This window comes from Alligator mississippiensis, chromosome 2 (assembly GCF_030867095.1).
Source record: "Alligator mississippiensis isolate rAllMis1 chromosome 2, rAllMis1, whole genome shotgun sequence".
NCBI classification, from domain to species: domain Eukaryota; kingdom Metazoa; phylum Chordata; order Crocodylia; family Alligatoridae; genus Alligator; species Alligator mississippiensis.
The window spans coordinates 187,066,183-187,089,039 of NC_081825.1; the positions used below are offsets into that span (position 1 = coordinate 187,066,183).

Here is a 22,857-nt window from a genome sequence, read left to right on the forward strand (position 1 = left end):
GAAGAATACATTAATGTTTCTACCCTGAAGAGTGCAGCTGGTTTGCACCAAAAAATTTTGGGTAAAGAGAGATGTAATAACTGCAACAATATCAAAGAATACTAATACAAGCTGTTAAGATGCAACTTATGTCTGCATGAGCCTGTAGTCAATGAAGTGCAGTGAAACCACTCGAACTCAATCTGTTTCATTCTTAGGGTCAAAAGTTAGGGCAATTTAGCTAAATTGTATCATGCAGCTTGACATGCTTCCAGCAGCTTCCCTACCCCTTCTAAAGCAGCTATAATAAAAATGTATGTTTCTCCATACCCTTAGCTTCCCTTTGAGATACGCTGGCCAACATTACATAATAATCATGTTAAAACATTCAGTGACTATTTAAGTGTTGAAAATAGGAAACCTGAAAAATAAGAGGCTTTCTGGGTGTGGATGTCAGGCTTCAAGCTGTATTTATGTTACTTACTGTTACTGGCTAGCCACTCATTGAGATCTATTTCTCGCGGTAACATCACTAGTTCCTTGAATTCAAAGTCAGTAATTCTGGACTTTGTGTATTCTGGCTCTAGATAGAGTTTCTTCTCTTCTGGCGCTGGCTTTTTACCATTTGGTTTTCCCTTGGATTTCCTGCAAAGGAACAAAAATGGAAAGGAAAAGCTACCATTAGTCCTGGAAAGCACTGCAGTGCTGACTATCTAATTTCTCCACCGCACGTTTGTCTCCCATTTGCCTGCATTTGCTGCTCTCTTTTGTAGCACATCATCTGATTCATTCATTTCACTGTTCTGCACAGATCCCTGCCATTTGAACTAGCAAAGAATAGGAATGTACTGTATTTACTTTAATATAAGATGACCCCCTCCCCCCACCATCAGCATGAGGGGGAAACCCCCTTGTCTTAGATTTGCATACAAAGTGGAAGGGGAAGCAGGCAGCTGATGAGGCTCCAACTCTGGCCCTGAGCCAGGGACAAAGTCAGACCCACAGCCTCCTCCTGCAGCTTCTGCCCCCCCTCCCACTTCCCTCCTTCCTAGCTTGGCTCAAGGCTCAGACTGGGGTTTCTTTTGGGGAACTCCTTCACCTGCCCTGGACACTGCTGCACAGCCAGGCAAGGGCTGAGCTGCCATGTGCTGTGCTGCAACTTGAGCAAGGTCAGTTATGGGGGCAGGGGTGAAGGGAGGAGAGAAGGGGAAGAAGCAGAGACTGGGGGAGTTGAAGGGGGAAGGGGAAAGACTAGGAGCAGGGGGGAAGAGCAGAGGCTGTGGAGCTGGGAGTGGGGAGTGCAGGTGGCAGGGGGCAGAAAGACTGCAGAGGGAAGAAGTGGACAGGGCAAAGAGTGAGGGATCCACCTGACCTCCCCCCCCCGCCCATCTACTGCCTTCCCCTGCTGTACTGTGTGCGCGTGTTGGGGGGGGGGGGGAATTCAAGACAACCCTCCAATACTTAGATTCTATACCTGGAAAATTATAACAAATTTATATAGAATCTAATTATTGGGGGGGGGTCATATTCAGGGATGCCTTCTATTACAGTAAGTAGGGTAACACCCAGGAACTCTCATATCTGAAGGTCACCTGCCTTCAGCTTCAGGTATTTTGCATTTCTCTCACAAGTTTTTTGTATTAAAGACAATGCAGGTAATTAAAAACAAACACAGTGAAAGAAAGTACACACTTTCTTTGAATTATCATGCAAAGTTGGGGTTTCATCTTGCAGACTTAGGTATTATAGATCCTCTACTCTATCTTGTCTATTTGGCCTGCAGGCTCTTTTCAGGCACTGACAGTTTCATTAGGCATATGGACAGTGCCTAGAACAACACGGCACTGGGGCCTTTAGGAACTCCCATAATGCAAACATATATTAATATGTCTGTTGTATACTACAACAGCATTTAGTACTTGCTATTGAAGGGGGGGTATGTTGAGGAGGAATAAAACAGTTCAGATCGTTACACGTGAAGTCAGTGGTACAAGTAAAGGTTTCATAATCAAGGTTTCCCTAACACAGCCAGATTAGAGAAGATCATTTTTGAGCAACAGCATTCCAGTCCCAGGACTCTGCTGAGAGATTTTCTAGAGTGAGCATGGTAGGCAACTGTGCAGTGAAGATTAAGATAAAACCAGCTCTTGCCATTTCAAACTGTGCCCTTGTGTTCAGGTCTACTGGACAGAACGACTTGATGCATTAGATCACATTTCAAATCACCCAACATCTCATACTTCAGCTATGAGAAATTTGGAAGTGCACAGCAGATACCAGTGCAACGGTGTTATGGAACCCATCGCTGGGGTTTTTCTAAAAGGCAAACAGCCACATGCTACAATGTGTATTTACATACAAGACATGTTATCTTTTCCCTCTACCTTATTGAAGAGAAACCACCTACCCCACAATTGCCACAGCCTTCCTCAGAGTCCAATCCCAAGAATCTCAATCCAAACTATAGTACTATGCCTGACTGTCACTAACTAGGGTCTGAATGTGCTAATACACCACCTTTTCAGGAGGCAGCATGCAGACTCCAGCTTCTGTGCATTGGTCTCCCATGTCTCTGCAGACACAAAGCCAACCTAACTGGAAGACTCAGCTTTGGTGCTGAGCAGGAGAATACTGCAAGTACTGCGTGCTTAGCACTGGCGCATACATTCTAGGACAGCAGATGCCAAGATTACTTTTGATCACACTTGGTTAGTATAAACTATGCTTCTCAGAGCTACATGAAGAGCCCACCTCTGGAGATCAAGGCAGCAAGTTTGTCAAAATTAACCCTGATTCTCTCCCAGGGAAATCCGACTTCACTTTCATGCTACAAACGGGCAGCATGCAGACTTCAAAGGAATCTTCAAGCAGTGCCCTTGTCCGGATGCATGGGAACTGTAATTACAACTGCAGAAGACCCTGTGGAAACCATGATTTACAGCTCAGTAAAGCCTGAAGGAAGACTACAGTGTCTCCCACTACCAAAGAGACAAGGATTATCAGGATTTAACTTCAAGGAATAAACCTAGGAAGAAGAAACCAAAAAACAATTCACATGGCCCATGCCATTATTCTGCACCTTTGTATGGGAGACCTAGACTGGTGTTATGCTCTCTTACTCTGTGACATTACAAATATATCAGGGGAGAGCATCAGGGGCTAGGCAAACAACTATTTACCAAAGTGTCAGACCAGATAAGGCGAAACGTCTTCACAGTTCGTGTGACCAGACTCTGGGTTAGACTCCCAGCAGCGGTGGTGCAGGCACCTACCCTGGAGATCTTCAAAAGGAGACTGGACGCACACCTTGCTGGGATTATTTGACCCCAGCAGTCTTTCCTGGCCAGAGCAGGGGGCTGGACCCGATGATCTCACAAGGTCCCATCCAGCCCTAAACTTATGTGAATCTGTGAGATGGCAGAAACTAGGACAACCATATGGGAGTGCCTCACAACCACATCAGTTTTACACATAGCACATTGTCTTTTTTCTGACCAGGACCAGCAAAAGTAATGGGAAGATGCAACTTGCTTACTGCCTTGAGAAAAGACCAAGAAAAGAAGCAACAGAGAGATCATCTTTGCTGCAAAGGACTCCCTCACCTTGTTTGTCTGAACATTGTACACACACATGCCATGTGTACACATGAGTGTTTACAAGCCACAGAAAACACTATAGGAAGTCTCAAGCTTACGGAACATGGTTGTACTTCATCTCAGTACAGTAACAAGGTTTAAATTTCCTGGCTGTGAGACAGTACTTTTGTGACCCAAAGTATTATATATAAACTAAGAGAAGTGGAACAAGAAGGTCAACTAAATTTCTACCTATGCAAAAACTAGCTAAATTTATTATACTGCTTATCTCACCCAGTTCCTACCATGAGCAAAATTGACCAGATCAAGTTTATAAAAATCTAGAAGAAGGTTTCTTTCCTGAGTTCATCAAATTAACAGAACCTGAACCATGAACTAATTCTTCCAACTATCACCCAAAGAGGCATTCTGCATTGGGCTTGGGTTCAATTTCTTCATATTAAAGCATGCCTTACAGTAGAGGCATTAAACACAGGAGAGCTGCAAAGTAAAACCCACACCATTCCAGGTACGGAGAACAAATGGCTCGTCTTCACTTTGTTTGCTACATCTTATTTTATTCTCCAGGTACAAAAAACAAAAAGTCTAAAATAAGCAACTGTTGCTCTGAGGGGTTTTAAAGCAGCTATGCAGGTATATTTTACTTATGCTCAGTTCCTAGATCTACTCAAAGACTCACAACACTCCCAACTGCTGTGGAGTGAAAAGGTTGAGTAGCACCAGAAGAAAACAGTCTTTTGCAGTAGCCAGCCTCTTTTTTTTAAATCAGACTACCCTGTAAACATAGGAGCAGCCTGTTTGACCTCTTCCTTGCGCAGGAATGCCACGCTCAGACTTGGAACCAGCTTATCCTGATAGAAAACAGCATAAATCCAGTTGAAACTATGTGCTTCGCCCCAAGCTAGCCAAGAGGACTCCAGGCAACCAATTCATTTTGTTCCGAGCAGAGATCAATATCCCCTGCAACATGCTGCTCAAACCAACCCAGGCAGGTTTTGTGCAGTGCTTTCACGTCTGCTGGGCACCAGTAGCAGAAAAACACTGTGTGCGTGGGTTAAAAATCTTATTTTAGGAGGATTCAGAGCATTCACAACAGTAAATAGGGGTCAGTTTTCAAAACTGAAACCAGTTCAGAACTGGAGAAACTGCACAAGTGTCCTCAATCCTAAAGGACCATCATGAAAAAAAAATAAAAATAAAAATAAAAATCGCTAAACCACTATTGGCTCATACTAATGGAAAGTGGTGCTCCAAGAACAAAATTTGATCCTTATCTCAACTTTAGGACACTGTGACATCAAGGGCTGGAGACAGGGTGGAAGGATACTGTGACATGTCAGCCAAGAACAAACTTGCATGAAGAGAAGGATTAAGAAAGCCTGTCATGAAGGGCTGGAGGTGGGGGGAGCAACCACCGCAGGAAGCCAGACATGGGGAGATTGAGGTTCATTCAGTATTCAGTGAATAAGAAGTGGGTTGTTCCTACCCTGTCCTTGCACAATGCCTCTTCCCCCTCCAAAAATAAGATGTTCTCAGTACAAAGCAATTTACTTTCACTGAGTTAGCAAGTTTCTGAACACAAATTGCTATGTGCCATCCTTCATAAAACCTCTAGCTCTCCACATGTAGATTAGTTACTCTGCTCAACTGGCGTACACAACTACTTTGTGTCATTGCAGAGTTAAAGGATGCTAAATCCCTCTCTACAAAAACCTGGGCTCTGAATCTCAAGCATCTCAGAAATGAGCTTCCTGAAGACCCTTTTCAGATGTTTTGGTCAGTCTCCCAAAACATGAGTGGACGGCCAAAACTCTGCCTGCCAAATCAACATACCGTCTTCAATACAGAAGCTTTATTCAGTCAGCAAAAACTCTTGAAAGTCAAGCTGCAGACAACGGCAGAAAATATTTTGCTAACCTTTTGCTGCTGCTGAGTGCTGAAGAAAGCCTACAAAAGTTGTTTCTGCTGGATAATTCAGGGTGATGGTGCAACAGTAGCAGGTTATTTATGTGGAAATAATATCATTTTATATTGCAGGAAAAAGGCAAATTTAAGAGGCAAGTGCATCAAATTTTACACTTGCCAAAACTGCATATCTTCTTTCAAAGGGGCACACCTCAAATTGCAAAGCAATGTTCCTGGCCTATTAGCTGAGCTGAATTAATTGTATTATCCAAGTGTCCCAGGTGCAAAGTGCCATTTCTAGTTTGCAAGCTGGTCATCACAAGTGTGTGGGTTTTTTGTGTGACCGCACTCACCACACAAACCAGGATACCACCAGGCAACTGCACTGTGGAAAAATACATTTCTTAAGCAGGATAACACTTGAGGAAGAACCCACATTAATTGTGCTGCAAGCAAACTGCTCTCTCAACCTGGTATTACATATTCAACTAAATGTTCATAGTGAATGTAGTTACCTACAAATATAAATTAACAAGCTCTCTGGTTTCCCCTGCCATCCCCATTCATTTCACGTTTGGTTACTACACAAAGTTGTTTCTAGGAAACACCTATACCTCCAACACCAATGCCATATGAAGCATCCTTTACACTCCTTTTTATGCATGTTATAAAAGGTTCGAGTCAAGAAGGTCTTTCTGATTTCTTGATTTAATTTTAAAAAATTAAAGGAAAAAATAAGAGTTTTACATGGCTTCTTCCACAATATCAGAGTGCACACAGCAAGAACTCACACAGCCTTCAAATACAGCAACCTGCTTATGATGAGAATGGCACAGCTAGGATGCATCCTGGGGTTTTTACAACTTGCTCAAGAAATATCTAACATCATTGCCTACCTGGAGGAATCCTGGATCCAGTGTTTTGAAGGGATACATAGAAAATGGGACCTCTTGAAGAGTAGCCACATGCTGCACTACACTGCACTGTCAACCCTCTATACAAACCGTGTCTTGATTCGGACTTTACACCTCCATTCAATGGGCTTTACCATTACCTCCACTTACTATTCAGGATTCTTTAACTTGGGGCCACAAAATTTGCAAAAGCTTTTGTCTTTTGCGCACACATTTGGTGGGTACAGTTAACAAGTCAGATAATCCACATTTTAATTGATATTTAGCATATACTGAAGGATTTAAAGGAATTCCTTTCCTGTTGGGATATAGGAACAGTTTACTTCTTTCCACCATCTACGAGAAAATACAGATCAGCTCTGTTTACTAACAGGGAAGCAGGATTACAAACAAATCTCTTTCAGACAACTGTCCAAGTAAAAAGTTATATCCAAAGAAAAAGCTTAGCGGAAGAAAGTGCCACAATATGAACCATACCATATCAAGAGCAAGGAGGGAGGGAGGAGGGACAAGAATAAAGATAGGAGACTGTCAGTACACAGGTCACTATGTGAAGAGTTTTTGAAGAAAGTAAACCGGCTCCAGACAGACAATACATTCATTAAAGCTCTGCTGCTTCTAGCTGGGCTGCCATACTCTCAGCTTTGTACTCAGCTGAGAAAACATTTCAGCTGGACGCCTGCCTGGATCTTTTCAAGAGAAACAGGACATAGAGGACAACTGCAGCTCGCAACAAGCCAGCTGAGTGGCTTTGATCACTTTCCTTAACCAGCCACATTCTATTTCTTAAAAAGATTTAATAAAAATGTGAACACCCTGCACCTCAGGTCCCAGGTCTATTAGCCTAATTCCATTAAATCAAGATATGGAGCTCCTGCTACCCCAACCCTTCTTCCATTTGTCCTCAGTTTGCAGTTCAATAACATTTTTGACCTAAACACCGCCTTTTGAGTTGAGTGTCTTGAAAACAAAGTACAGGTATTAATTTAGCCCCATGCTCTTGCAAGGTATTACCCTTGGGTCACAGGTGGAAAGTAAGATGTTCAAAGCCTGTACACATTAGGGCAGGGGTGGGCAATTATTTGGGCCCACAGGCCACTAATTCTGGGGAGCGGTCACAAGCTGGTCAGCATCTCCCGCACCCTTGCAACAGCCCAGAGCCCACATGCCCCAAAGCTCCTCCCCACCACAGCCACCAGCACCCAGCAGCAGCTTGACCCCTGTCCACTCTGGACTCACCCTGGCTGGAACAGACCAGCTCTCGACCAGCTGAAACCCATGCATGCAGCCCCAATCCTGTGCCTGCTCCAGACCACCCGCCCATACAGAGCAGTGGTGGCAGCTGGGCAGGGGCTGCTGCTGGGCATGGAGGAAAAAAGTGGCCCATCCCTCTGGCTGCTGCAGGCCTTTCTTGCTGTAGCTGCCTGGAGCCCGCACCCAGGCTGCCTTGTGGCTCCGCTCCGCCACTGTCACTGATGCCTCCGGGTCACCTAGTAGGGCAGCCATAACAGTGGAAAGGAGCTGCAGGGCAGCCCGGGTGCAGGCTCCAGGTGGCTGCAGCAAAAAGGGCCCAGCAGTAGGAAGGGTGAGGGGCCGCTTTTCCCCTATGCCCAGCAGCAGTGTCTGCCCGCCCACTGCCACCGCTGCTCGGGGTGGACAGGAGGTCTGAAGCAGGCGCAGGGCGAGCTGGGGCTGGGGCTGTGCATGCAGGTTCCAGCTAATATGGAGCTAGTCCACTCTGGCTGGGGCAAGTCCAAAGCAGGCGCGGGGCGGGCTGGGGGCAGGGCTGTACGCATGTGTCCCTGCCATTACCATGGGGCTGGGGCCAGCAGCAGCAGCAGCAGCAGCAACAACCAGGAGGAGCTGTCACTGCCTGGGCTGCCTAGAAATGTGGTTCAGCTGCCAAGCTGTCCCAGCCTCTATGGGCCTGATTTGGCCCGCGGGCCATATTTTGCCCACCCCCGCATTTGGGTATGGGTATATGAGCTAGTTATTGGGAGGTAAAGAAATGGAGAATTACTGTGCATCATCTGTTCTGCGCTAACAGCCTATGCATGCATTTTTTAAATGAAAGCCAATCTATGGAAACATAGCCCTCTTTCATTCATAGTGAAAGTGAAGTAAGCCAAGTCAAATTTACTTCATACGAGTTCTGAATGACAGCAACTACTCAGGGGTTTAATGCTGCCTAACTAATCAGCTCTAAGATTGTCCTTTAGTTCGTTAAAAAAAATTCTGGTTGTTCCTGTGTAACAAGACCCAAGTTAAGCTAAAGGCAAATTAAATAGGGCTTAATCCGGTATAAATATATCTGCATCAGGGCTTTGCACCAGTTTAACTAGATCACACAGAACAGGCTTCAATGACTTGCCCAAAGACAGTCTGTCTCAAATTCAGCAAGTTACACTAGTCTCTACACACTAAGGCGCATACTCCTCTGTTGTTCCAACATGTTACAACCAGAAGCATAATGTAGGGCTAAATGAATACTTGTACGTTGTTTTGAAGATGCTAAACTCAACATTCAGTGTAAGAACATAAGACAGACCAGACTGCATAAGAGCACAGGTTCATCCATAGCCCAGTGCCCTGTCTCTCTCAGTGGCAGGGTAGCACAGCAATGGTAGGTAACCCCCATTATCAGGGGGGCTGCTGTGTGACTTCTCACAGAACATATTTAACTCTTGAATTTCTTAATAATGACAAAATTCTACTCTCTGGCTCTTTCCTCCCTAAAAATTAACCAATTTTGATCCCATGCAATCATTTTGATCACCAGTAAAGAAAAAGGCTGGCCTATCTAAAGCCCTTTGAAAATCATCATCACTTTGAGAGTCATCTAAGTTGAAAGAGAAAGCAACAGAGAGAAGCAGAGAGCTGCAAGGCACAGCTCCAATGCTTTTCTCTCTTTCTGGAATGTGTACCAAGTTCTGATTCCAACCCAGTTTCAAACATGTGGAAATTGATATAGCAAGTCGGACAGGGACTCCACACCAAGTTTCCCGTCTCTCCACTTGCAAATCTTAAAACAGCAAGCCATCCCAAATCTCAGGAAAGAAGAGAAATTTCTAGCATAGGAACTAGAGTTAAGAAAGCAATGAAATAGAGTATGGGTGACCAACCTGTAGTGCAGGAAGCCTCTGTGTGGGATATACAGCAGATCCGGGAGGGAGTGGAACCCAGACAGGGAGTGGAAAGTGAAGTAGCACATTGAGTAGGTAGCACAGGAAAGGACGCAGAAAGCAGACCAGCAACCAGGCAGGGTTCACAGGGTTTAGAGCAGAAATCCTAGCAGGGGAAGGGGATCAGAGTGACACTTAAGGAGGATGTGTGGCAAATTTGTGGTATTCCTGCCAAAAAGGTTGGTCCCCACTGAAACAGAATATGCTGTAGCTCTTTCTTTTTAAAAAAATCATTGATTTGCAATTCTCATTGTCATCCAAAGGTAAGATTGAAGCAATACAATCCTAAAAAACCCTACTAATTCAGGACAAAGCACCTTCTTTAACATAGAACAGCTTTGCTTTAGTGACCTGGCACCACTTTTTTTTTTAAACTAGGCATGCAAAGATGGAACAAGAATCCTTTCAGAGCATTGCAATCAGTTCTTTCCAAAAGGTTAATCAGTTTAGATCTTTTCAAGAGAAAACAAAATGTCTATACAAAGGTCATGTAAACTCAGTTTGAGATGGAAACCTATATGAAATTGTTTAGCTACATAAAAAATGAAAGAAGAAAAAAAGCCAGCTCCACAAGTATATGTATTTACTAATAAAAAAATATTCTGAAAAAAAACGTTGAGCATTCAGAAATTGTCATAAGGAATTAATTGGTGAACTCCAATGCTTTGTTTCAAACTGAAATAACTATGTGGACGCTTTGCAAGCTCCAGAGAATTCAGAGAGCCAACAGTCCAGACATGACTCCATATTACATTTTACACACGTTTTACCATAAATATCAGGTGATGTGTCAGTGTCTTGGCTCGTTTATCCGATTTATTCTTGAGATTTCAGAAGTAAACGAAAAGTTGTGTTTTAAAGCTCTTAGATAGAACAACTGATAAATTATTCTAGTGTGAAGTTTTCTTGCCAGACACTACCTTCTCAGTAGTCTCTAAAGACAGGAGTTGGCTTCTTAAAATGTAGCTTATGTGGAATTACACAGGCACTGAGCCAACAGTTTAATCGCGTCTTATAGGCCAAGTCTTTATTTGAATTCCTTGAAGATTTTTATGTTTTGTAGTGAAGAGAGCTCAAAAGGGATACAATTCAAAAAGAATATTATGATGAATATTTTACTCCCAGCTTCTCTCCACCTCCTTTCTCTGTGTAATAAATCAAGCAGGAGGTGAGGAGAAGGAGAAAGGGAGAATGAACAGCTGGAAGAGAAGTCTTGCATTTTTAAATGCTCTCTTTGCAGAGGACAATCCATCCATAAGGCAGGCCAAGGCTTTACAGGGAATGTAGAGTAACTCTTATTGGATTACTTCATTGCAGTTCTTTCTCCCCACTTCCCCCCCATAACAGACACGGGAAGAAAACCCTAATAGACACTAGGCTTTGTTAGTGGAGGTATGCTACTGGTTAGTTCAATGGTGCTCAATATTTTGCCTCTGTGGCCAGAGGAGCAGTGTGAAGCCCAGCACCTCCCATGCCGCCACATGCTGAGATTGGGTCCCAAGGAAAATGATGCCATCCACTCCCTCTGGGTTCCAGGGGAGCAATGCCACCCCTCTCAACCCCGCTACTGATTCTGGGCCCTGGCACTGGCTCTGCCTGGCCCTGTACAATGGGATCAGGTACTGGATCCAGCACTGAGGGCCCAGGGTTCCCCATGGGTCCAGAGATTTGGCTACAGGGGAGCAGTGCCACTGCTCTCCTGCTGTTACACTTCTGGACCAACGGGGTGGATGACAGCACTGTAGACTGGATTGTGACTATGGCAGGAGGTTGAGCACCCAAGTTAGATTAAGGTTTTTCTGAACCAATTTGTCACAGAAAAGAAACTGCTTGAAACTTAAGATTTATTTCTTTGGTTTAGGTTGTAGGTGAGGAACTCTTTTTGAAACAAGGAAGACGCAGACTGCAGCAATGGTTTTAGAAGAGGTATAAGATGTGTTATACTCTGTCTGCACTCCCAATTCTCAGCCACCCTTATCCATCCTTTCTTTCAACTCTTTAAAAAAAAAAGGCTCAAAATAAATAGAGATAGCAAATGTAAACTTTCCTAACCCTTTACAACCACCCTCTGATAACTGCAGGCCCTGTTCATTTGCTTCCAGGTTTGGCAAATCAGCAGTCACTGCACTTGGAAAAGCAACATTCACCCACTACCTTGACAGAAGCCTGAGACTACTATGTTACCTCTCCCTTCCTCTTTCTAAGCCAACAGCTAGGCATATTACAATATGATGCTGCTTTCCTGTCTCCAGAAGTTAACAGGTCAGCACAGGGAGGTGGGCTGCTGTAGCCTACGTGGAGCCTTCATTTAATCTAGCAAGCAGAAAGAAATTACAATACAGCCAAGATGCTAGAGTGGTGGCTGCAACTTCACCACTGCTTTGCGCCGAGTTATTCTGGTTCTCAGGCCTAGTTCTGTCCCTACTGGTAATATCTGGTCCCACGTTTCAAGTGTAGACTTTAAAATATGAATATGAATTCTCATTTCCACCTAGAACTTTTACAATCTCTGCTCTCTCCTATGCCTGATGAAGGGGGAGTGTGCCCGAAAGCTTGCAAATTAAAAAAATAATTTGTTTGCAAATATATTATTGGTCTAATAAAAAAGATCACCTCTTCCACAAGTTTTGATTACTTTAAAAGGCTAAATTCTAATATACTGTAATTTATATTCTTCCAGATTCTTCTGGTAAGGGTATGGACACACATGGCAACTGATCCATTCCCAAACTTCATTTTTTAGGAACCAGTGCCCAAGTGTTGAGGTGCCTGCAGTGCCCTAGTGTTCAAAGTAGAAGGGCTACTTTTTTGGTGCTGAAGTGCTGTGTTTCGGACACCGGGGGAAGGAGACAGCATCCAGCCCAGTACGCTTTACAGTGAGCAAATGGGGAGACGCATGGGCACACTTATGCTGAGAGTGCCCCGTAAAAGGTGACCTGCAGCTGATGCTCCATTTCAGGCAGTTTTAAACCAGTCTAAACAGTTTGTATGCCTGTCCATTTGAGGTTTAAACTACATTTAAATTGGTTTAAGTCCTATGTGCATCTATAGCCTGACTGGAGACTTAGGATATCTGGCGCTGAGCCCAGTACGGCAACAGAAGCCCAACAGATGCATATTTTCAGGAAAGGGAGGACAGGAAGGTCAACATGCAAAGGACATTTGGAAGGTAATAAGAGCAAGCCCAAATTCCATTGCAACATAAGCCAAAATTGCTCATAGATTGTCGTGGTCAGATTGTTTCCCTAGGGCTTGGCAAAGAGAAGCAGCCTAAAACTTTTTATACAGTACCTATCATGATTTCCTGCCTCCCTTTTCCTCCCTCTGACAGACCCCCATGACCTCAACATTTCATTCTTCTTCTCTTCCAACCTGGGTCAGTTCCAAAACCCGGGTAAGATGCAGCTCGAAGGGGGCTGCGCAGAATAAAGTATCTTTGGCAGCAACCTTGGCCTTGCTTTTTCATTTTTGTTCTGTTTTTAAAAGTTACTAGGAGTTTGTTTAAGAGGAGGAGGAAAGAAGAATGTTCCAAGCATGCCAGGGAACCATTTTTCTTCCCTATTCTCATAGTAGCTCGTTCCCTTAAAAGGCAATCTTTGCTTGACCTCCGGATGCTGTGCTGTAAACAGCCCGTGCCAAGGCATGGCAAGCATGTTAAGGATGACAAGTGCCATAACACTATTTCATAATGCTCCTTCTCAAAAAGAGCTTAATACAATTATTGACACAATTTCAGGCCAAACAAAGCTGTAGCTGGTTTCACCTTGGAATGGGAGAAACAGAGCATACCTGCAGTACATGGTATATAAGGGAACATGACAGTTTCCCAGTCCTACTGGTTTTTTCCCCCCAAAAAGCCAAGTTTGCTACACTGTTTGCACACAATGCTTACATAGACCTGATGAGCCATGTTAGCTGCCTATCAGAACAGCTGCCTTTTGATACAAGAGGCTCAATTACAAGTATTTGCTGGCATCCAGATACAGGTACTACACTGTACTAATTTCCAGCTTTCTCCCTTGGTTCAGCCCTCAGAGGAACAACTAGAGGCAAGGCTGGGCCTGCAGACATCTCAGTTAATGCTACAAGAATGTGTGGAGTGCACTTTGTGGTAAAACATGCTGGACTACAGCTTCCTTTTTATTCCTGCCTACCTGCCAGAACTCCTCCCCTGCCTAAAAGTAGAGGATGCAGCTTCTCCCATCATCCTGATGACTGACTTCTGACTGTATAATTAACATTTCATTCCTCTGAGTTCCCTTACAAGCAACATTTGCCAGGGAGTTGCATGCATGAGTGGTGACAAGGACTTCATTAGGGAAAGGAACAGAAAAAAAAATTGTGGACTTCTTTCCAGAGGCCAATGCTGAAACAGAAGCAGCCACTTTCAACTGCTCAAACTACCCAACACAGAAGCTGCAGCTGGGTGTCAGTGACAGCTTCCCCAAGTCCAATGAGGGTTACTGCCTCATGTCCAAAAAGGCTGAAAACCACTGTGTTAGACAGCAGAGGATGTGCACACTAAAAAAGAGCTTGTTTCTCAGTTCCACATGAATTTGCAGGGCCAGAAGTTTGCAAGGCCACTTTTTCCATTGGTAAACTGAGCAAACCCGGTCTGGAAAGTGAGGCTCATAATCATGGTACTTCACAATGCCATATACACTTTTCAAAGCACAACCATGGTTCAATAGCAGGGAACTGTTTCACCATGGCAACCTGGCTTCAGCACTCAAGACTTTCTGCTGCTATAACCCAAGACATGCACACGCAGACAGATTGCTGTTTACAGAGAGGAAAAGCAGGGTTCAGACAGGTTTCCCTTTGTACTGCTGCTGTTTTACTTTCTCCATTGTCGTTTTTCCTTTGCAAACACTTACACCTTGGGAGAAACTTCTGACTAACAGCACCCTAACTGTTTTTGAGTGTTACACTAGCTTGCGGAAATCCTAATCTAAAGCAAATACACTAGAGCATGGGTGAAACACATGGACCACGGGCTGGATGTGGCCTGCCATCTGGCCCCCAGTGGAGACCCAGATGGGGCACAACGTGTGCCAGCCCAGCCCTGACGACAGGGCCGGGGACACGCTGTGCATGTAGGGCCTGCCCCAGCTGCTTCAGGACTGTGCTGCACAGGTGAACATGTGCAGTGCGGATCCTGGAGTGGCTGGAACAGGTTCAACCTGCAGCACAGTCCAGCTGGGGAAGTGCAGCATGGATCCCAGACTAACCAGTGCAAGTGCTGTGCTGCCCGCCCTGGCCAGAGAGCACCACATGTAATGCATGCCCGCACCATACACAACACCTGCTCCAGCCAGTCCAGAACCTGTGCTGCACGTGGTGGCTGCAAGCACTGCATGCACCGTGGGGCCCAGACTTGCTTGAGCAGGCGCTATGTGCAACACAGTTCCCAGAGCAGGTGCCATGTGTGGCAATCTGGCTGCGGTAGGCATCATGGCACCTCCTCCAGCCAGGCTGGAATCTATGCTATATGTCCCCGACTGGACTGCATTGCACATGGTGCCTGTTCTGGCCACCCTGGGATTTGCACCGCATGCAACAGGTCCCAGACTGGCTGGAGCAGGAGCCAGATCTAGTATACTGGGAAAGAGGGGAGGGTCTGTGGGTCCAATCCAGCCCCTGGGACCAGATGATTTTGATACTCTTTCATTAGAGATGAAGGCCACCCCAGCCATTTCATCCATACCTATCTACCAATACCTGTGTCGAAAGGATACAAGTGCATGCAGTTTTTTTGTACCTGTAAGCCAATTTTATAGCCTCTTTCAGGTAAATAAGAATCTTTAAAAGTTTTTACAAAGATGCCCTCATGACAAAGGACTGTAGAGATCCCACAGCGCTGCCCCCAACCAGTTAACAAGAATGCTTGTTTCAATAGCTGAGCTCTTCAAACACAATGTTTTGCAACACGATGAAACATGTCAGTTCTAAGCTGAGCTCAGTCATAGCTGTTGTTTCTCTTCAGCTCCCCAGAGGGGAAAAACAGTAAAAGACTGTCTAACTTCTGGCAGGACCAGGCAAGTTGCAACTATCCAGGCATGAAAAAAGTGACCCGAATTGGAGTATGTTTACCTTCTCTTGTTAAGGGCTGGAGGGGAATGGAGAGGGTGGGGAGGCAGGCTGGGACAGAAACTAAATTTTTCATATCTGCCTCCTTCTGTCTTAATACCTTCAAAGCCCCACAAATGTCCAGCACAGTTTTAAATTTAATTGTTGAGGAAGTCAATTTGTGCTTGAACAAATGGTAAATCAAGAAATAGGCCAGTGGATCCACTGTGCAGGCACAGAGGTTGTTTCATGTCTGATAAAAGTTACAAAAGAACTTAATCCTTATCAGAAGGATGCCAGGCCACCTTGGAGGACCGTGTGCATGCCTTGGACACTCTTTGCTTGCCTGTTTCCATTAATGGCAGAATTTCACTTTACCATTCCCTTTATGTTACTAAGAAGCTAATTTAATAGCCATGTGACGTCAACCAAATGTGCCAAGTATAGGTTTGGTCTTCCTGTTGTGAAGAACGGTATGTTTCTTTGGGTGGGATTTTCACAATCATTTTTCTTAAGCATTTCACAGGCAATTCTATACCTCTACACCTGTGTACTTATTTTAAAGCACCAGTACTTCAATGTATGCGTGCCTCTATATGCTGATGTTGGAAGTTCAGTTGCACATAGAAACACTAGGAATTAGACAGCTATGCCAAAACATACATGTACGTGAAAGCTGAGAAGAGACCCACCAGAAGATAGTTGTTCTTTCCTCGCACTGTACCTGTTGGTGTGTTAAATCAGAAATACCACATTTACCCAAATTCAGGACAACTTCAAATTTAAGATGACCCCACCAGTAACTAGATTCTGTCCATGGGAAAATAGTAAATTTGTTATAATTTTCCATGTAGAGAATCTAATTAGTGAAAGGCCGTCTGAAATTCACTCCCCCCCCCCCCCCCCCGTTGTGGTGGGGAAAGCAGCAATGGTCCAGACCCCCACCCCTTGTTCCTTGTCCCCCATGCCTGTGCCTACCCACCCCCTACTGCCTGCACTCTACCATGTACCCCCTACCACATGCCTCCTGCCCTTGCCTAACCCCCACTCCCTGCTTCCCTCTTTGCCCCCCACACACCTCTACCTGACCCCTGCCACCCATGCCCCCATCTTCCCTTGTGCCTACTAAACCTCCACTCCCCTACCCACTCCCCTTACTTTCCCCTTAGCTCTGCTCCTCCAGGGCAGTTAGAGGCAGCAGTGTACCCTGGCTCCAGCCCAGCCCTGCCAGGGAGAAGCAGTTGCAGCTCCCAACCAGGCTGGGTTGGGACTGTAGGGACCAAAGTAGAAGGCAAGGGGGGGAAAGGGGAGAAAAGAGTGGGGGGGGACATCTTACCCCCCACCTCCCATTCCGCTCTCTGCTTTCCTGGCTGTGAGCCCCCTCCCCCACCAAATGAGCTACTCTGGCCTCGGGCAGGCAGTAGCTCAACTCCAGCTTTGGCCCCGAGTCTGAGGCTGAAGCTGGAGCTGAGCCAGTGCCTGCCCTAGCAGGCAAGCTTCTTTGGATAGATGTGATATCTTTTATTTGACCAACTGAGTAGCTGGAAAAAATACCTCAGGCAGGTATTTGAATCCAAGGTGAGGCCCACCTGCCTATGCTGTACTTGCCTTTGATTAGACTAAGTATAGTAAAATGCATAAACATTTAACAGGAAGGGTATTTAACTGCTGGAAGTTCCCACAGGTTGTGTAAGATTTTCCAACCATGGCAAATGTTAAAAATCATGATTGGATGTTTGTTTTTCTAAGAGATATTCTGCAAATCAAACGAAGGGAGTCTCAATGCATTTTGCTGTACAGCAGGTCAGATTAGAAGATAAGAGACAATCCGTTCTAGTCTTAATCTATTAAGGGTTTTGGTAAAGAGAAGAGCTAAAACCCACAACCAAAAGATATAGCTAGGTCTCCACGGAGATGGAAAAGGTCACAGGGTCAATTTAATTTTAATACCCTGATTAGCGTAGGGTTTGTGCAAATCATTTACTAATCCAGCAATACAGATTAGTAATTAACTTTAGAACAGAAGTCCGTGATGTGGATCTCTTCCCATTTTATCTGTTTGCACACACCTGTTTCAACACTTCCCAGAAAACTACTCTCATTAAAATCCCACATTACATATAATACCAACATGCAGTGACTTAAAATTTAAAAACCTTGCCTATAGAATTATATTTAGAAGTAAGGATTATCTGACTGATTGATAAAACACACCACAGAGTATTATAGTTTTAATTAACAGAAGTTATACCATACCAACTGGTGAGCGTTAATTGGTTTGTGAGCAGGTAGCAATTTGCAATCCTAATTAAAAGTGACCCCTAATTTCTAAATTTACAGAATACCCTATGGGAGACTAAACAGCATTATTAAGAACATCCTTGTAGAGATGCATAGAGCAGTAAGCAAATAAAATAGTGCCCCAAATTTTGGAATGCTACCTCAAAAAGGTTTACTGAAATGGACAGTTCACTCCTTGAGGGAGAAGCTGAAGCACAATGTCTATTTTAAACGGTCTGTCATATTCTTGATTATGAATTTATGCATTCAGTTATTATAACTGCACATGAATGGCCAGTTATACCTTTAACTGGTCATCCAATTTTTTGCCATTAGCCAATTTACATGTACAAACACTGTCAAACTCTGCTTGCACTCACTGAGATGACAAGGCATAAATAAGGGAGGTGCATTATTGCTCAGGTTACTTGTTCTCAAAAATCATACCTTAAAATGGGATGATTGCAGCCAGCTAATAATTTTTTAACTGCATCTTGCCCTGTCTGCAACAAACACAAAGCTGCGTTTCACTTCAGGTTAGATAAAATCCATTAGGTGAACATTTTACAGTACAACTTTCTTCTTGCAAAGACACAATCTTACCACAGTTACTCCATGTTTCAATGTGCATAATGTGCTTTCTAGTTTTCAGTTGCGTGAGTTTGTTCATTTGAGAGAACTGTAGGATAAAATTGCCCCAACATTTCCAAAACTGGTCTCACATGAACAGTTCATCAGGTGCTTCCAGTTGCTTTGCAATAGTTTCTTTACAGAAACCACTAGGCTCAAAATTCCTAGGAATTTCACGTGAAGAAGAAAAGAAGAAGAATCTTTGAACTTTACAGCTGGGATCAGAGAGCAGGTTAATTAACAGGACTGGGAGTAAAATGTCAATCACAAAGCTTGATTTTGGAAAGGTTTGTATGCTGCACCTGGGGGTAAAGAGATTGACTGTTTAAAATAGAAAACAGCAAAAAACCAGAAATGTTTTCAGATGAGACTGAATCCAGTTTGGCATCTTGCACATTAAATATTGCTTTTCAGATTCTATCTGTTCTGTATGACTCGATTGAAGCATCAGTAGTTTTAAAGAGACAAAACGAGTGATACCTACCCTCACACTTAAGATTGAGGGCTGGGTTCTTAGTACACAGTTTAAGACTAAAGTCTAATTAAAATTTCTTCATATCAGCACTCCTAGTCCTGATGCTTAATATACATTTCCATCAGTTTTAGGTACTCTTCAGCACATGCTGAACCCCACAGCCCTGATCAGTAATGCGAGTAAAAAAGATCCCTAGTGAATGGAGGTCCCGCCCCTCCCTGTAATTTTAAATTGGATCCTACTGGCATCTGAATTTAAAACCCAAACCTACTAATTCATTTTAGCCCCTGCCCCTGTGTTAAATTTATAGTAATTCCTTCTCTATGAAAGAGGTGTTAAGATCATTTTCTCTGAAACTGCTCTTTGGAAATGTAACAGCACAATACTAAAATTCAGGCAGGGGAAAAGGGGGCTGCCTGCTGTCACTATCTGCTTTGAACCCCTAGTTTGTATGTGTGTATAATGCCCTTGCACTTCCATGCCTTCTCCCACAGTGTTGCTTCAGTTAGAACCATCTATCCTAAAATCTGTTAAAAATCATCCTCTTTTCACCCATTCAAGCAATGGCCCTGACACACACTGAACTAAACCTAACCCCAGAGATGGGAGAAAAGATGGGAAGACAGATTTTAGCCAGAAGTGCCACTCCAGTGCAAACACACTATTACATCAGACAGATTTCCATTGTATCCGTGTCCTCAATGGACCTTGTGCAGATCTTTTAAAGATTCGCGTTAACTCAGAAAACCTTATCTTCCTTCAGAGTGGATGGCAGACTAATCCACACACCAGGAGATTTCCTTTCATGAGGAAAAGTCACCAATTATTTCGCTGAGAATGGCCATGATTAAACCAAAGCACTATGAATGCACGCAATCTTTTCTTTCCTCTTTTCCTGGATTTAGTACTGGCAGTGCAAGTTAAATCACTTTAAAAGTTATGGCACTTTTTTTTTTTTTTTGTAATGTAAAGATATAGAGGTCTTCGCAGAAGTTTTGAGGTACCCAGTTGTGCAAGCCATAAAAATGAGATTAGAAAATTACTCATCTGAGCTATACAATGGATGGATTTATCTGTCCTGAGTTATATCATCTCAGTTAAAAAAGCCATACATATATTAACAGGAAAAGCTCTGGTTTGCAGGGGGGTAGGGTGGGAGAGTTTATACAAAGTGAACAAACCTGGCATAGATGGCTATCACACAATATTTGGCGCATACCTGAAATATGAGAGACACATACCCTTTCCAACATCAGGGGAGACAGAAAGATGTGTCATTAAAATGAGAGATAAAAAGAAACCAATCAAGGATTTCAATGAGCTCCCAGGAAAAAGAACACAGTTTATTTAATGTCTTCTAAGTACAGGAGAGCTCACAGTCTAGGAGAGAGGTTCCCAAACTTTTTCTTCTTGTGTATCCCCTTCCAGATTTACCAGCTGCTTGAGTACCCCCACCAACATAGGGTTTTATATTTTAGACCCTTAAATGCCGGTTATTTTTATAATGACAATTAAATCTGCCATTACACAAATTTATCCCGTGTACCCCCCAGAGATGTCTTGCATACCCCCCCCAGGGGGAGACGCATACCACAGTTTGGGAACTGCTGGTCTAGGAAGAAGTTAAGAGAAGCTAAAACCTAAAGCAACTCCTATAATGAAAATCTTAACAAGAAATCAAGAGCTAAAGGATGGCAGAACCATTCAGATTACTGTGATTTAGTCTTATCCTCAAAAGACAGGACCCTGAAAGACAGAAAGAACCTCAAAGATGCATCTTCAGATAAGAATACATCAGGATTATCAGATCCCAAAGAAGTACTGCTACTCCAAACTCAGACATTCTTCCTCTAATAGTACAGAAAAAAAAAAATATGTAGAGGGTTATTTCATACAGAAAAAATAATTTTAATAGTCATATCCCTCTGGTTACTATTTCTCAGGAGGCAAAGTATGTAACCAACTCTTCTTCATTTATCTAACACCAGACAACAGCTCAGTTTTATAAATGCTTGAGTCACGACATTCCTGCAAGCTAGTAGGCAATCAGTAGACAGCCACCTCAAGTGAGACAGAGGACTGTACGACTCAGTAGGTTGGTAATGGGTATGGACCTACTCAAATTGCAACTTCTGTGGAAACCATAAAAAAGCGGTTTCTGCAATTTTGCACAGAATCACTGGAAAAAAGACTTACTAACAATAAAATGCTGGCTCCCTGGTGGGCTTTGCAGCATACCCGGGGGGGCGGGGAGCCGCCAGTATGAAGAGGAGGAGCCAAGAAGGTGGCCACCCCTTCCTTCCTCTGCTGCTGATTGTCTGAGAGGCTGCTTTTCCTGTGTCCCCACCCCTCTCCTCCAATTACAAGTGAGGGGTGGGGCTGCATGAAGGTTAGACCTCTCAGCCAATCAGCAGTGAGAGGCAGGACTGCCAGGGGCCCTCAGCCAATCAGAGATGGGGGGCCCTGCCACAATAAACCCATGAAAATGGTGACCAGCAACGCGATAGGCCTGCAAAATAACCTGTCTGCTGCCTCAATTTGGTTAGGCTGCTAGTAATGGGACACCAATTCTCTCCAGATCAGTGGAGGCTAAACTAATTTGCAGGTGTGCCACATTAGTCTTGTATCCTCCCTGAGTGCCACTCTGATCCCCTTCCCCTGCTTGATCTGCTGCTCTGCTTTCTGCCCCCTGCCCTATCTGCCACTGTGCTGCCTGCCCCCCCACACCGGTCTTCCACATGCCACATACAAGCTGTGCTGCAGGTTGGCCACCCCTGACCTAGAACATCACTTCAAATCCAGCCCCAAAGCTAGACCAAGTTATTAGTATACTTTGACAGAAAGTAATCTGATGGGTATTAATGGGCGAGTTCTAAAGTGAACTCCAAGAAAGCCATACCACTACCACCACCAGAAGCAACTGTTCTGCTAAGGGCTGAATCAGCTGTGTTTTTATCTCAAGGGATGGCCTCCCCACAAGGGAATACTAAGCCTATTAGCAAAGCAGCATGGAGAACGCTGTATCCATTCTGCGCTTAGTGGAAAATTTCTTTGTCTAGAAATGGTCTCCAATGGGGGTTTTTTTGGCTAACATTTTCATTCACATGAACAAAGTTAAAAAAAAAAAATATCACTCACAAATCCCTTATATACTACTTCCTACTCCTGCAGTGGAAAATAAAATCCTGCCTAGTGCCTAACATGAGTCCCTCAATAGCACTTCTTGATTATGCAATGATGCAGCGATTCCCATCAGGGTAGCCCAAGACCCTTTCAAGGGTGACACAAGTTTGCACACTGTTAGGTGTGCACACACAATTTCACAAGATAAACCCAAAGATTTCAAATAAGAAACCTTTTGTGATCTTTCTGAGTTTTCTGCACCCAAAAAATTGCTCTATTTTTCAGCAGCCAAGAAATGAGTGAAAACTAAGAGCTGACAATTTCCAAGGGAGGCCTTGAGATTAGTGAAGGTTGCCTAGCATCTAAAAAGCTTGAGATCCACTGCAATTATGAAATGAAGAACGAACAATGATTTTTATTAAGGGGCAATCATACTCCTTTTTTAAAGCGAGACACTACAATGCAACTGGAGACATCAGTTCGCCCTGCGTCACAAATGTTCCCCCTTCTGAGCTATTTTGGTACAATGGAAAGTTAGAAAAACAAAAAAACCCATGAAAATAGTCTAGGCAGTCGTAAATGGTATTTAACCTATAAGTCTCTGGTCCCAGCTACAGTTTATCCATATTAGGGAATAGTAAACACATTTCTAGATAGCGCATTGTCTAATGGTGGACAGTGGGCCAAATGGTGTTTAAGATGTT

General features: G+C 43.9%; 1 protein-coding gene across 5 annotated transcripts in view; it reads right to left on the reverse strand.

The window, feature by feature from the left end:
- Positions 1-22,857, reverse strand: part of MOB2 (MOB kinase activator 2) — a 197,958-nt gene that overhangs the window by 18,133 nt on the left and 156,968 nt on the right. For all 5 annotated transcript variants that reach the window (XM_014602396.3, XM_014602394.3, XM_006259672.4 and 2 more), the window contains exon 2: positions 464-624. In XM_014602396.3, the coding sequence (XP_014457882.1) occupies positions 464-624 (161 nt within the window). The remainder of the gene's footprint in view (positions 1-463; positions 625-22,857) is intronic.